General features: G+C 39.8%; 1 protein-coding gene across 1 annotated transcript; it reads left to right on the forward strand.

Annotated features, from left to right (window-relative positions):
* The first annotated feature begins 11,909 nt into the window (after window positions 1-11,909).
* LOC124684608 (cysteine-rich receptor-like protein kinase 25) lies at window positions 11,910-14,911 on the forward strand. The gene is made up of 7 exons (XM_047218883.1): window positions 11,910-12,114; window positions 12,384-12,532; window positions 12,630-12,906; window positions 13,057-13,303; window positions 13,415-13,565; window positions 13,672-13,855; window positions 14,552-14,911. Exons 2-6 carry the CDS (start codon window positions 12,386-12,388, stop codon window positions 13,846-13,848), a joined length of 999 nt encoding a protein of 332 aa, XP_047074839.1. The 5' UTR covers window positions 11,910-12,114; window positions 12,384-12,385; the 3' UTR covers window positions 13,849-13,855; window positions 14,552-14,911.
* The last annotated feature ends 732 nt before the right edge of the window (window positions 14,912-15,643 follow it).

Raw genomic sequence — 15,643 nt, forward strand, 5'->3', positions numbered from 1 at the left:
TAAATGTGCAAGTTTTGGCCCATCCACATTTTGAATTAAATTAATCATCCAGCGAGTTAACAGCTAATGGCTCTGGAGCTACTCCTATTTTTCAATGTCTATCCATACAACTCTTTGTTTCTTATCTTTCCTAACATCTTCGTAGAAGTGGTGGTACGCTATTTGCTCAATCACAAAAGGTTTTGGAGCAGTCAACGAAGACAGGGGGCCATCACAGACTCACTGTCACAGAGATGACAAGGAAAATTAAATTAAATTAATCATCCAGCCATCACAGACTCCCTATCACACAGATGGCTATGTGAAATGAGTTAGATATTTCAGACGGTATTGGCCATATAAAACAGAAAAGTCTGATGATTTTATTAACAGAATCAAAGAAGTACAACTGTACCCGACAAGATGAATTGGCTTCTAGCTATTTGAACAAAGCAAAGATACTACAGGATGAAAAGTCTAGCATGACAGTATTCAGGATCATAAGTTACATGATAACATGAAAAAGAAGAGTAAAAAGACTCGTAGCTCAAGTTCTAGAAGTTCGCATTTGTGTCGTGCTAAACATTTTGTCCATCACTAGTTTTTGTCTTGTGCTTTGTTCGATGCAGTGATTTTTTCCTCACTTTTTCTGTAAAATTGGGCATTGGGACCATCCTTACTGAGAGAGTATTTAACTAATTAATCATCGAACAGACAGAACAACTAATGGCTTAGATCAATGGATTAGCCCTGTTATAATTTGAAGAATTATACTAATGCCTCGTTAACCACCATTAGTTAATGCACACTGGCCTCCTTCTCGATTGCGGAATTAACCTTGGTCATAGCTCTCAGGCAAGCCCACATGGTTCCCCCACTTGCTATTGTCTGGTATACTATTTGGAACTGGCGATGCAACTAGGTACAGCTATGCATTAGTTGAATCTGCGCATCAAGATGCCAGAGAGCAAATGCTTACTAGATTCATGGGGTGATTTTGGAACATATTGAGGGGCGACACGGATATGAGCGAGTCTTGGCTATCGACATTGTATATTGAATTAATGGATCATCCGCACACCTATTGGTTTGATTGGGACTAAATTTAATGTATTCTATTTTTCAACAGATATTTTATGTATCTTTACAAATCCTGTTTCTTATATTGCTTAGCATCTAGTAGCACAATGGTTTAGTTTCTTCAATCCGATCTAGCAACTTTTCAATATATATTTTTTTTCTGCTGTAAAAGAGCCCGGTAATCATAGACATACCATTTACATGGACAATGGGGAGAACCTTATTGAGAGAGTATGTAAGCAACCGATCGCAGTACAGACAAACAAGTAATGGCTTGGATGAATGTATCTGCCAAGCGGTACTATGAATATTTTGAACATGATTGACCAGATCTGTCAGATGAGCTGGATATTCCAAACAAGGTTGGCCAGATCTGTGAGATGAGAAGACTTTTATTGAGATTAGAGCTGTAGTCTGCTCTAAGTGATCATTTAGCTAATTCTAGGCTATTAAAAACCTACTGAGTAATATTTTTCTTAAGGCACTAGCAATGACTTGTAGTATCTGAAAGTGAGAGGACATATTTGATGGATGTGCACAATTAACTATTCCTTGTGGAATGTTCAGAGAGGTTGCTAGAAGGTCCACATCAACAACAAGTCTCTATTGGTTTTCCCTGGTGGTATCTTGCATTAAAACTTATATGAGATACATCTCCCTTTCTTAATTCCTCTCCCTCTCTACCTCAGATTTTATCATACTTTTTCGAGAAAACGCAAAGGACCTTTGCGTTTCATTTCATTGAAAAGGAAGAGTATGATTTACAACCTCCTAGGAGGCGGGATACAACAAGATGTAGGCTAACTTAGTTCACATCCCAGGTGGAAGGCAAGACTACTCTAAGCCCTTTTGCGCCTGCTCTAGCCCATAGATTGGCCTCGTCCTTGATCATGGAGACAAGGGTTTGGACAGAGGGCTGGCTTCCCTGGAAGATGCAGTCATTACGGTGTTTCCAGACCATCCAAGGGGTGAGAAGCGCAGCAGAGGCGAGTCCCTTTCGCAGAAGCTTGGGGGTTTGTTGTTTGGCCTGCACCCACCAGTCCATGAGGGTGTCCTCGCCATTTGGTGCTCTTGCCGTCATCCTGAGCCAGGCAAGAACTTCATGCCAGATGGTTTTGGTGAAAGGGCACACTAGCATGAGGTGATGCATGGTTTCTGGCGCCTGGTCACAAAGAGGGCAGCGTGTGTGGTGTTGCAAGCGGTGTCTTGCGAGGCGGTCTGCAGTCCAGCACCTGTCCAAATTGGCGAGCCAGTGGAAAAATTTCACACGCGGTGGTGTCCAAGTCTTCCAAATCAGCTTCCAGGAGTGGCAAGCTACCGAACCATGGAAGGTTGCCAGATATGCAGAACGGGCAGAGTAGCTGCCATCATTAGTCCACGTCCAAATAAGCTGGTCCGGCTCGTAAAAGAGTAAAGAATCCAGAACTTTCATTAACAAACCAGAACATATTACAATTATGCTTGAAAGAACAAACAAGGGAAATGTATGTTACCAATTTGAACAAAGCAAGAGTTGGAACCCCCCAACAAAAAAGGCATGGGAAGCATAGTCTAACAGGGAAATATTGTGAGCACTTATACCACTTAAAAGAAAACTAATAAGACTCATAGCTCTGGTCTTGGAAGTTCACATCAGGCAGTCTCTTCGTTATGCTAATGAAATAATATGTCGATGACTAACGGCAAGTATTTGTTTTTGTTGGTCTTCGATGTAATAACTCACCCACTTGGTGTTGTGTAAAGTAGATAACATGTGTTGATGCTAGCTAGCACTCGGAATTATGCATTGACCTCAGGCTTGATGATGAGAGAGCAAATGTTGAAAATATCTGGCAAATGAGTTTGGAACAACTTAGTATCAGTTTTGAATTAAAATCGTAGAAGAGCATCTTATGACCAAGTAGTTCACATGATTGGCTGACAAGAATAATACGAAAAATAATCCATAGCTGAACATCTATCTAATTAAAGAAAATACTATAAATGTAGTCTGTCGGTGCTAATTCCGATTCTCATCTATAGTTGTATTTGCTAGGATCCGTTTTCTGTATATTTCGAGTTCCATTAATTCCCTTCTAGATGACAAGCCCACTTCATTTACATTATCTGTCTACATAACTTGTCAACAGCTGATTCAGTTAACGTTCAATTCATATTTTTCAGGCATCACTTGTTACTCATTTTCACTGAGTTACTTTGCTATAGATCTCAATGATGAGGTATTGAGGTATGGTGCTTGGGATGAATGCACATATACCGTGTTTGCAGTGCTTTCATTTATGATCTTATAATAGTCACGGTTTTTTTTATCATATCCACCGGAGGAATCCAATGTGTGTGCCTACCGTATCTATGGTGCCTCCATACCGGATCCATTTCGTGTTGTGTTGACTTTTATTATTGGAGAACGTAGCACATCAGCAAGGAAGTAGCAGGGCTTCTTTGAAACAAGTAGAGTTCTTACCCCTGCACTTTCAGTCAAATCGACATTTGGACCTAAAATTTCGTAACCATATTTGAAGATGGTATCTTATGAACATCTTATGTCAGCTCTGCGTGTTTCTTTTTCCAGTTCACCTTTGTTTCCTTTGCAAGCAGACCAGACCTGACGGAGAGTATTAACGGGTGATACTAATCAGTAAAAGTGGCTATGGGGAGACTGAACGTGCACCTTAATTATGTCTGTGTGAAAAGCCATCATTAAGATGACTTCAAGTTGACGCCACATCAGCAAAAACTTTTTTGACGTGACATCAGCAAAAACTGGTTTCAAATTAGCCCAGGATTTAGAAGTGAACGGTTTCAGAATTTTAACCCTTTTCAGCCCCTTTAATAATAAATTCCAAGCCAAGGTTGTATTGTTTTCGGAAATTTTCGAAATCATATATAATTTCTAAAATTGAATTTAAAAGTATTATTTACAAAATTAGCCAAGGGAAGAGATACCTGATATGTAAGTCACAGAGGTGATGTGAGAACTAGATCTGGGTCTATCCAAATCATCCTTCGGTTTTCTTCCAGATGGCCAAGCATATTTACTATTTGTTATCTTCATTAGATTCGGTTCATTCATGCTTCTTCTGTAATCTCACATTCACACAACGTATTTTCTAAACCAGGAAAGCTTGAAATGCAGTTTTCAGGGAAGTTAGAGCATCTCCAGTCGCGTCCCCAAATGACGTTTGGGGGATCGCGGACAAGAAATGGGAAAAAACCTGTCCAGTCGAGTCCCCCAAAGCTAAATAGCACCTCATTTTGTGTCTGGCGTCCACAGAGTCTCTACCGGGGACGCCGGACACAAAAACACTGTCCACATGCATGCATGTAGCCCCTAGTCCCCACATGTCATTCTCTTTTCCCACACTTTCTCTCACCTACTTTTTCCACATGGGGTGGTCCCCTCTATTAAAACGCATGTATTCGGACGCTGTTTGAGGGACGCAGCTGGGAAGGGCCTCTTTTTTGTACAGATTTTTAGTCTCTTTTTGTCCGGCGCAGTCCCAAACGTGCCCCAAGTCGTTAGTGCCGGACGTTTTTTGAGGAACGCAACTGAAGATGCTCTTACATGATTATTCAATGGGACTTTGAGATTCAGAAATCATTTGTCCTCCGAAGTCCCTCTTCTTTCCTTCTTTATTGCCTTGTTAACTGTACCTGACAAGATCTATACACCTACCGCTAAGTCACATGTTGGCCTATGAAGAAGGAAGAATTTAGTTGTTGGGAAGATACAAAATTGCAAGACTGACCTTTCTTAGTCCAATGGCCTGATCTCTTCGCGTTGTTTAAATCCAATTGAGTGCAACGACTAAGCTGCACAGTACCATCTGTTTATCTAGAATATATGTACACGATTCTACGTCCTCATGTATCTATAATATGGATATATGCCAGTTGAGGGCGACTAGCTGACAGCTTTTTTTTCGAAATGGGGAGTTTAACCCCGGCTTCTGCATCATGATGATGCACACGGCCTTTTATTAAAATCAAGTATAAAGAAGTCTTACATCTCACGCATCACGAACATCGCCTATAGTTGATACAAAAATCAACCATCGGAATAAAAAGAGCATAGTAAAACTACACATCATTATAGCCTACTAGTATGACGCCAACCAGCCTGGCACAAGATATCCTGAGCGACCGTCAGGAGCCGTGTGCATCCAGAAACCATGGCATCCCGTAAACCCTCCGGCGAAAGGAGTGCCCATAGTTGAACCCAGTGAGCCAACATGTGGATAACCTGCAAATAATGAAAAGATTGTTTTTTGTTAAAGATAATATCATTTCTTGCCCTCCAAATAGACCAACATAAAGCGGAAACCCCAACACGGATGAACGCTTTAGATTGTCTATCTACTCCTTTTAACCAATTACCAAATATATTTGTTATATTGGTTGGAGGTGGAAGATCAAAAGTGAAATTAACCGTACGCCAAAGCAGTTTAGCTAAAGGACAATCAATGAATAGATGTTCAACAGTTTCTTGTGCACCACAAAAAACACACTTCGTACAACCATTCCAGTTCCGTTTAGCTAAATTGTCTTTAGTTAACAAAATCTTATTACTAAGGAACCACATAAATATCCGAATCTTCAAAGGAACTTTAACTTTCCACAAATATTTTCTCAAGTAAGGGGTATGATCACTCATAAGATCTTCATACATAGATTTTACCGTAAAATTACCATTGGATGTCAATCCCCAAACAAAACGATCCCTCTCATCATTTAAATTTACCGTCATCAGTTTTTGGCATAACTGTAACCATGCAGCCCATCTGTTCCCCAGCAAAGCCCGTCTGAAACTAATATTCAATGGGGTTTGGGCTAACACATGAGCCACTGTTACATCTTTGTGGCGTATAATATTATATAATGACGGATATTGATTAGCCAAAGGGGTTTTCCCTAACCATACATCTTCCCAGAAACGGGTACTCATTCCGTTACCAATTTTGAAGAAACCTCTATTAAAAAACTCCTCTTTTACTCGCATTAAACCCTTCCAAAAGGAAGAATCTGTGGGCCTTGGTTGTGCTGCCGATAGAGTCTTATTCCTTAAGTACTTATTATGTAATAATTCCTGCCACACCCCATCTTCATTAAACAACTTAAACAACCATTTACTCAATAAGCATTTATTTTTGAGTTCAAGAACTTCAATACCTAAACCGCCTTGATCCTTAGGACGACAAACAATATTCCATTTTGTGAGCCTATATTTTTTCTTATTTTCATCAGATTGCCAGAAAAACCTAGACCTATAAAAATCCAATCGTTTCCTTACCCCGACGGGTACTTCTAAGAAGGATAACATGAACATAGGTAAGCTGGTTAAAACTGAATTAATAAGCACCAATCTATCCCCATAAGATAATAGTTTTCCTTTCCAGCATCCAAGTTTGCTTTCAAACCTTGATTCAACTGGATACCAATCAGAATTTCTAAGTTTTCTGTAATGAATCGGGATACCTAAATATCGAAAGGGGAGAGATCCAACATCACATCCAAAGATCTGTTTGTATTCGTCCTCTACATCCTTCGCCTTTCCAAAGCAAAAGAGCTTACTTTTATGGAAATTAATTTTCAGTCCCGACAGTTCTTCAAATATGCAAAGAGTTAGCTTCATATTCACAGCTTTAAGTAAGTCATGTTCCAAAAAAAGGATTGTATCATCGGCATATTGTAGTATAGAGATGCCCCCTCAACAAGATGAGGAATTAGCCCTCCGATTTGACCATCATTTTTTGCACGTTCAATCAAGATGGCAAGCATATCTACAACAATGTTGAATAACATTGGGGACAAAGGATCCCCTTGCCACAAACCTTTTTTTGTTTGAAAATAATGACCAATGTCATCATTTACTTTAACTCCCACACTCCCACCTTGTATAAATTTCTGAATTAAGCTACACCATTCCGTAGCAAAACCTTTCATTCTCAAGGTTTGTTGTAGGAAATACCACTTAACCTTATCATATGCTTTCTCAAAATCAATCTTAAATAATACCCCATCTAATTTTTTAGTGTGAAGTTCATGAATCGTCTCATGTAAAATGACAACCCCTTCTAAAATATTTCTTCCTGGCATGAATGCGGTTTGTGTAGGCTTAATAACCTTTGGAGCAATCCCCGTTATTCTATTTGTTCCTACCTTAGTGAAAATTTTGAAACACACATTTAGTAGACAAATAGGCCTATATTGTTGGATCTGTACCGCATCCTCTTTTTTGGGTAATAAAGTAATGACCCCAAAATTAAGTTTGAAAAGAGACAACTCTCCTGTACTTAACTCATTAAAAGGTGCCATTAGATCCGTCTTTATTACATCCCAGAATTTCTGATAAAACTCCGCCGGGAAACCATCAGGACCTGGTGTTTTATTATGTTCCATTTGTGATATCGCTTCAAACACCTCCTCTTCAGTAAAAGGATTTGTTAGAATAGCATTCTCATTAACTGAAATCTGTGGAATGTCCTGCACCATTCCTTCAATTAACGAAATGTTTGTTGCTTCCGGTTGCCCAAATAATTTTTTATAAAATTCAGTGATATACACTTTAAGGTTGTCTTCTCCAACAATTATTCCTTCTTGTTGTTCTAACTGAAAAATTTTCTTTTTCTGGTGTTTACCATTTGCACTCAAATGAAAATACCTCGTATTATTCCCTCCTTCCTGTATGTGCTTAACTTTTGCGCGCTGAGCCCACTTAGATTCTTCCTCCTGTCTTAACTTACGCAACCCTTCATTTGCTTTTCTAAGCTCCTCTCTTTCATGCGAAGTCAAAATATTAATTTCTGCTTTAATATCCAACTGATCTATTATTTGTGAAAGTCTCTCTTTCTCTTTTTTGTATTTCCCACTTTGATTTTTCGCCCATCCCTTTAGAAATTTTCTAATGTGCCTTAATTTATTTAACCAGACATCAATAGGATTAAAACCAGTTGTCACCGAATTCCACTCTTTTTGTATCATCTCAAAAAAAACCTCCTGTTTCAACCAATGTAGCTCAAAAGAGAATTTTGAGATATTACCCAGATGAGCTTTGACCCCTGAGTCAATGAGAATCGGTGTGTGATCGGACTCTGCCCTGGTTAATGCACGAACTGTCACTAAAGGAAATTTTTGTTCCCAAGAAATTGTTGCTAGAACTCTATCTAGCTTCTCATATGTAGGTTCATCTCTACGACTTGCCCACGTATATTGTCTCCCTGAGAGCGCAATTTCTCTTAAGTTTAAATGTTCGATAATTGCATTAAACACAAACGGCCATCTAGCATTAAAATTATCATTATTCTTTTCTTCCTGTTTCCTAATAATATTGAAATCACCACCTACCAACATAGGTAATGTTTCTGACTCACATATTCGCACTAATTCAGCTAGGAATTCTCCCTTGTGCAAGTCTTGGGCAGCCCCATAAACCGGCACAAAAATCCATTCAAAGCCATCTCTTTTGCATTTGATATGGAGTTTGACACAAAAATCCCCAGTGGTCACCTTTACCACCTGTAGGCTGTCAGAATTTATTCCAACTAGAATACCTCCAGACCTACCATGAGGAGGTAAGCAAAACCAAGAAAAATTGTATCCTGCTGCAAGCTGGTTCAGAAAAGGTATAGAGAAGTTTGATCTCCCAGTCTCCAACAAGGCTAGGAAATCTAACTTATGTTCTCTAATTGCCTCTTTAACAAACAAATGCTTAGCAGTGTCTCCAAATCCCCCTAAATTCCAATTCATACCTTTTATATTCTGCATTATGAGAATTGTCTTTTAATTCTTTTCCTAGTACTCTTGCGAATATTATTCATGTCATACGTTTTCCTTTGTCTAGTTTTTTTTCTTTGATAGCCGGCATGAAGTGTTCCAACTGATCATCTAAATCAAATGGAATACTCTCATCCTCAATTAAATCCTCACAAAGAGTAGATACTTTAGACATAACAAGAGTGGATGGCCCCTCATCCCTGTTCATATTGTCATCTATATTTTTTTGTAAAACAGTTAAAATGCGTTTTTCCAGACTCTTAATACTTTTAATAGATCTTACCACCTCCATTTCATTATTCCCTAAGGACACTCCTAAAGAGCCCACTCTTTGTATAAAATCAGCGTCTGGAATATTAACAATAGATAACTTTGGAATTGATATCTTACCTGTATCATGAGGCTCATCCCGCATTTGTGCCCTCTTCATAGCTCTGTCTAACTGTGGCATATCCCCATCCTTCTGATGTCCCAGCCTAGAACTGGTCCTCATACCAGGTGATGGCTTTGGAATACCCCCAAAAGCAATGACCTCCTCAATAGAAGGATTAACTTGTACATCATCAGGTGCACAGTCAATAAGATGAAGAGTACAAGAAGAATTTAATTCATTTGGAATTGGAGTAGATAAATTACCAATGTCCCTCACAGGCAAGGCAGTCCCCATCCTATTCGGCTCATTATACTTTAGTTCCTCATCTCCCCCTTGCATATTAAAACCTTCCTCTTTGTTCTCTTCCACCAAAACACCATCTCCCATTGAACAAAAGTTTCCAACAGTCCCTGTATTAAAGAGATTTTCTCCAGCCATCAAAAACAATTTTCCACCATCATTAAAATCACAACTATTAAACGGTATTGTAGAAAATTGATCCGTACCAGAAGCTACAGGCGCAGCATGCACAGAAGATCCTCGAGCAGGGACATCCTGATGCTGCAATGATTGGCCTTCAACCATCCAATGATTGTTGCAGACCAACTGGTCCCGCGCCGCAGCAGCAGACAAGATCGTTTGTGGCCTTGAACTCATGTGTGCGCTCGAAAATTCGCTCTCAGGCGTAGAAGATCCGCCTCTCGTCTGCTCTGCCATGCCATGCAATGGGTTGAGACCACTGACCGGCTGCTCCTGCATGCGGATCATCTGCGCCGAGGAGCTCCTCCTCTCACCCGCTACAGCAACGTCAGTGACCACAGAAGATCCTCCGCCGACCACGATACGAGCCGCACGCTCGCACGTGTCCGTCTCCGGTTCGCCCGCCTGCAGCCCATCTGCTGACATCCCCCGCGTCGGGGCAGGCAGCCCCTGCTGCAGCTCAGAGCTGCTCTTCTCCACAGCACGACCAGCCAGCAACGCCGATCCCGAGGTCCCCTGGGGCAATCCCCAAGCTGATACCCCTGTGACACAATCAACATGGGGATCATTACCAGATTTGTCTTTTAGCCGAAAATGGATATTTGCAAAACAATTAGAAAAAGGCGAATTTTGACTCAAATTTTTTTCGGATGAAGAAATACCTGATGGGCTAAGAGGCACCTTGATAGTCCCAACATTAATTTCTGTTTGAGCCAATTGCATTCCTTGGACTCCATCACTTATGAAACCACCATCTTGTCCACCAATTGTTGGATTGTTAGCCTCATCCTTTCCTGTTGGATCCATATCCATTGCATTCCCCCCTTCTTTGTTAGGTTCACCATTAGATGCATCATCATTGCCATCCCCATCATTGTTAACCTCAGCCATATCTACCTCTTGGTTCTCATTCTCACCCTCTACCTCAAAAAATAGCTTGAAGAAACCCCTTCTAATAAACATATCACTATCTTTAGGAATAAGACGTTTATCCAAACAACCAATTTTGACCCTAAGTATCTTATGTTTTCTGGTAAAAGCCATGTCCACATCTAGAGTCTTACCAAAAAGGGTGCCCACACCCCACAAGGACAAATAATCGGATATAATATCACTAGGCACACCAGTCACACGAACCCAAACCTCTGGTAACATATACATTGGCTCCTCCAATGAAGACCAAATGTCAAAAGCTAAGAGTGACTCCCTATCATTAAAAATATACGTACCAAGGTTCTTCAAACGCTGCACTTCCTGCTTGCTTGGTAGTTTGACCATGTATATATTCTCCTTAAAATGATAAACCTCCCAATTGAACTTTTCCGATGGAACTATCTTCTTAAGTTGATGAATAAGCTCGGGAATCGTCATAGTATCTCCCTCAACAATGATCTTAGCTAGTCTTGGGTTCTCCACCTTAGCTTTGAAAGCACCACATGCAAGCTCAAAAAACATCAAAGCCTCATTTGCATAGCCATGAAGAATAGCTGTGGGTTTGGGGGCTTGATGAAGGTGACAAGCATGTGTAGCATGGTGAACAGACTCACAAAGATCACAGTAAGGAGTAGGGCAATCATCCAGGTGGTGTCCAGGTTGCTTACACCTAAAACATCCCGACTTCTCCTCCTTCTTCTTCTTCTGAGGACCTTGTCCTTCACTATCACCTGTTTTGGCCACTGCCCCCTGGTTATCCTGAACTTCTTGTGTAACTTTAGGAGCTGTGTCTGACACCGCAACCGATGTCGTCGCAGGCTGCCCTGCTCCCCCTGTCACTTCTGTCGCCAAAGTAGCCAAATGAATTTGCTCCGTGATCTTTGTTGCTGCCGTGACTGCTGCAACCACAGCTTGAACTGTCTGCCAATGTATTACTCTCGTAATACTAACTGATCCTTAATATGGTGCTAACCTAATAAAGCTGTCACCTAGGCAATCGATCAATATGCCATATTCTAGTAACCCAACATGTCGATGGTATCAAAGCCGGCCATGAGATAATATTGACTCATAAGGAAGACTTCATGTGCACCTCCTTCCTCATGTAATTATTCATTTCAATAGTCAATGTTTTCAACCACACCATTGCACGATGCGATAGATACTCGCTAACTGTAGTTTTGTGGTTTCCCAGTCTATACATCACAAGGAAAATATATAGATTACTCAGTGATGAAGGGACGTAGGTGGCAGAGCGCGTTCCCTGCATACATGTTAGCTGGGCATCTAATCACATGGACCCTATATTGTTATCTCGGCCGATCGAAAGACTCAACTTAGGCTCCAGTGAAGTCAACGTATACCATTCTTCTTCCTCTGGTTGCTCCTTTATATATCTACCCCCACCATCTGATAGCTAGCAAGGAGACCATTCATACCATTCCTCTCTTCCCAGCAGCAAGGATCCTTCAAGGCCTCAAGCGCTCCTCTCAAAGGTTAGTGATTTTGTGCAGCTTGCTATTTCAGATGTTCATAGAACTATCATGTTAAATATTACTTCCTCCGTTCCACAAAAGTTGTCTTAGATTTGTCTAAATTTGGATGTATCTAGATACTAAATAGCATGTAGATACATCTAAATTTTAACAAATTTCAGAAAAATTTGTTAGGACAGAGGGAGTACTTCTGTTATTTGCTTTGGTGAAATGAGAAATTTTAGCAATCCACAACATTATTTGGCCACTTACGCCTCCTAAATCATCAGAAATGGCCACCGGAAGTAGATCCCTCGAGAAACAGACAAGTACCGACGAACTACCAAAGCAACTACCATATGACTTTTTGAAGAAAATTACAAATGACTTTGCTGAAGATCGGAAAATTAGTGGAGGTCCATTTGGAACACTTTATAAGGTTTGACTTTCCCCTGATATTTTTTTGGTGCTTTCATTTATGGTTGATTACCAAGCATGCTGCTAATATATAGTACTATGTGTGCGAGATTAAACAGGGAATTGTTCCTGGAATTGGTCCTAAAGATGACAAAGTGATTTCTGTGAAGAAACTTCAGGAAAACGCACCGATGCCACCTAACAAGACATTTAATAACGAGGTTCAGAATGTAATGGCGCTCAAGCATGTAAACATAGTAGAGTTGGTTGGATTCTGCTGTGAAACACAGAAGAAATTGGTGCAGTTTGATAAAAGATATATAATGGCAGACATCACTGAAAGTTTACTCTGCTACGAACATTTACCTATGGGGAGCGTTAAAGTTAATCTTTTTGGTATGCGTTGATCTTCTAGTATCTCTTAATTCTAAATATCGAACCATTTTCAATACTTTTTAGTACCAAAAGGAGAACGAAGGAAAGTTCTATGTTAACAATTTTGTATTTAGCTTTGGGGGTTCTTTATTATTTTACACCAATGTACAGGGACAAAAGCAGCCGAGGTTGCGGCTTCAAGAAAAGATTGGGACTCACGCTTCAAGATAATAAAAGGGATCTGCCAGGGTTTACGTTTTCTACATACGTTGGATATCCCTATTATCCATATGGATCTAAAGCCCGAAAACATACTATTGGATGCAAATATGGTTCCGAAGATTGCGGATTTCGCACTCTCTAGAGTCTTTGGGCAAGAACAAACCCGGTTATGCACACAAACAGTTGTGGGATCATAGTAAGCTCGCTATCAAATTTCTCATCATTAGTTTGTTCCTTAATTATAATGTAAATTGCATTTTCCTGACTCTAGTATTGTCTACTTAATTTCAATGTTAATGCCATATAGTGGGTACATGGCTCCAGAATATCTTTATAGAGGTGAAATTTCGGCCCAGTCAGATATCTATAGTTTAGGCGTAATAATGATGGAGATCACCACAAGAGAGCAGAACAGTTCCGGAAATGACCAACCGTCCGCAAGAAAATTTATTGAAAAAGTAAGAAGGAATATTATACAACTATTTGTAAAATTGAAATTTAAGATTATATTACATTTGGTTTGTACATTGTCACCAGTCATCGTGATTCCAATTGTGCATGTAGGTACAAAACACTTGGGATAAGGAACAGCACATAGCATCGAAGTACTATTCGTTAGGCCCACAGGGCCTCCAGCAAGTTAAACTATGCATCAAAATTGCGCTGGAATGTGTTTCTATTGATCGGAAACAGAGACCCACTATAGTAGAAATTGTTGAGAGGCTCAACGGAATAAAATGAACTGCAGGTATGGAAACATTAATGAATGGGCCTCTTCTATGTTTTTATGTCTTCTTCTCTTCACTTAAGTTTGTTTATAATTAGCTGAATTATTTTCATGTCAACTGAGAAGGAACTTACTTTTGTTTTTCCTTTCAAAGGTGATAAATTTTAACAAATATGTTCTTGCGGTTTCATGATGCTGACTATGAATAATAAATGTTTTAACCGCCAAAATTGAACTCACATTCATGCACATATGTTTTGATTTTTTTAAGATGCATTGATATATTTCAAATTATCTGGCATCATTTTTTGATTTACTATGTTTTGGTGATACTTCCTAAGAAAGTGAGCACACATACACTCTGATTTTCACTATGAAACATAGTCCAGTGCTACACCTACTATCGTGGGTTAGCCTAATTTAATTCTATTAATCAGGATGGCCTTATAAGTTTGTGAACTTTTTTTGCGGGTGAATTAAAGGTGTACACTAAGCATAACTTAATGTATGGAAACAAGGGATGTGATTTCCTTCTCAATTGTAGTATAAAATGTCCGATGAAGATACATGCAAGCTTTGTCTAATTGTTGTCAACTGAATGCACATCTTACTTAATTCTAATTTTCATTTCCTCTTTTTGAATATTTACCACTTCTGAATATTTAGTTTCAAGAATATATGCATAATCACTTAGATCTTGCTATACATTTCAAATAGTTCAAATTTTATGACATTTCAGGTCTCTCGTGCAGTATGGAGTGAGCCTACAAGTTGGGTCTCCAGAGGTCCGGAGAACAAAACATATTGCGGTATTGATGGGAGTCCTCTGTTCTATTTTGAACTACTACACTTCAATGTAATGGCATTGTGGAAGCACTAAATGTAATTTATTTTTGGAAACTGCTCGTCCAGATTTTCCCCCCTTTTTGATCAACATGTGGGATCCAACAGGTTATGGTGTGTTCTCTTAATGTCAATTTGAAAAGTAGTTTGTTTTTCCTAGCTATTTTGATTGATATGTATTGTTCTCAGCTTGGGACCATGCTATTTAAAAGAATACATATTTAATAAAGATCATGTTATAGCGCATACAATCCTTAAGATGTGTTTGTATATTAGTGGATGTCCCATGTTTCTGTAAGGTAATTGGACAATACTGCCGATTTAGGGGGCTGCAATTGGCCTTTCAATATCTTGTTCTGGCGTGTCATGAGTAGACTAGTTCAATAGATTCCTTGTTCTCTAATAAAGTACCGGAGGATATCGAGGATCAAGAGTACTTTGTCCAATAATTGTCCACCTGTACACGTTTCTGAGAGAAATGCATCTAGCAGTCATCATTAAACAACGAGAGGCGGTTCCTTCATTGGAATCCCCCCCTCCCCCCGCCCCCTCGCTTGATGGCCTAGAAAATAAAATGTGCCTTGTCCCGAAGAGCGTGACATCCATACTTACAAAAGGTCACATTTTATTAGGACAACAATGATAACCCTTCTGAAGAGGATAATATCAAACAAATATACATGTGACAACATGATGATCAGATTTTCCGACGGAACTTCTTAGAGTCTTGAACAAACAAAATATAGTAGAAGGGTTATCATGGCCTCCCCTGCCAAACCTTCTAGAAGTGCCCTCATGGCTCCCACCGCTTCAATCTGAGGTATAGATGATCCAAACATCGTCAACGCCAGCAACTCCGGGGGCTACACCCTTTGCCTCTTTGTCGATTACCTCACCCCTTGCCACCATGAAAAGACCTATTGCCTCATGAGATGGCCCTAAAGCTATGCCTTGATTCACATTACG

The sequence above is a fragment of the Lolium rigidum genome, chromosome 1 (assembly GCF_022539505.1).
Source record: "Lolium rigidum isolate FL_2022 chromosome 1, APGP_CSIRO_Lrig_0.1, whole genome shotgun sequence".
NCBI lineage: Eukaryota > Viridiplantae > Streptophyta > Magnoliopsida > Poales > Poaceae > Lolium > Lolium rigidum.

Coding starts and splice junctions, on each gene's coding strand:
- LOC124684608 (XM_047218883.1), top strand. CDS start 12,386: ATGGCCACCGGAAGTAGATCCCTCGAGAAACAGACAAGTACCGACGAA. Junction 12,907..13,056: donor CGTTAAAGTTAATCTTTTTG/GTATGCGTTGAT, acceptor ACCAATGTACAG/GGACAAAAGCAGCCGAGGTT. Junction 13,304..13,414: donor CAAACAGTTGTGGGATCATA/GTAAGCTCGCTA, acceptor AATGCCATATAG/TGGGTACATGGCTCCAGAAT.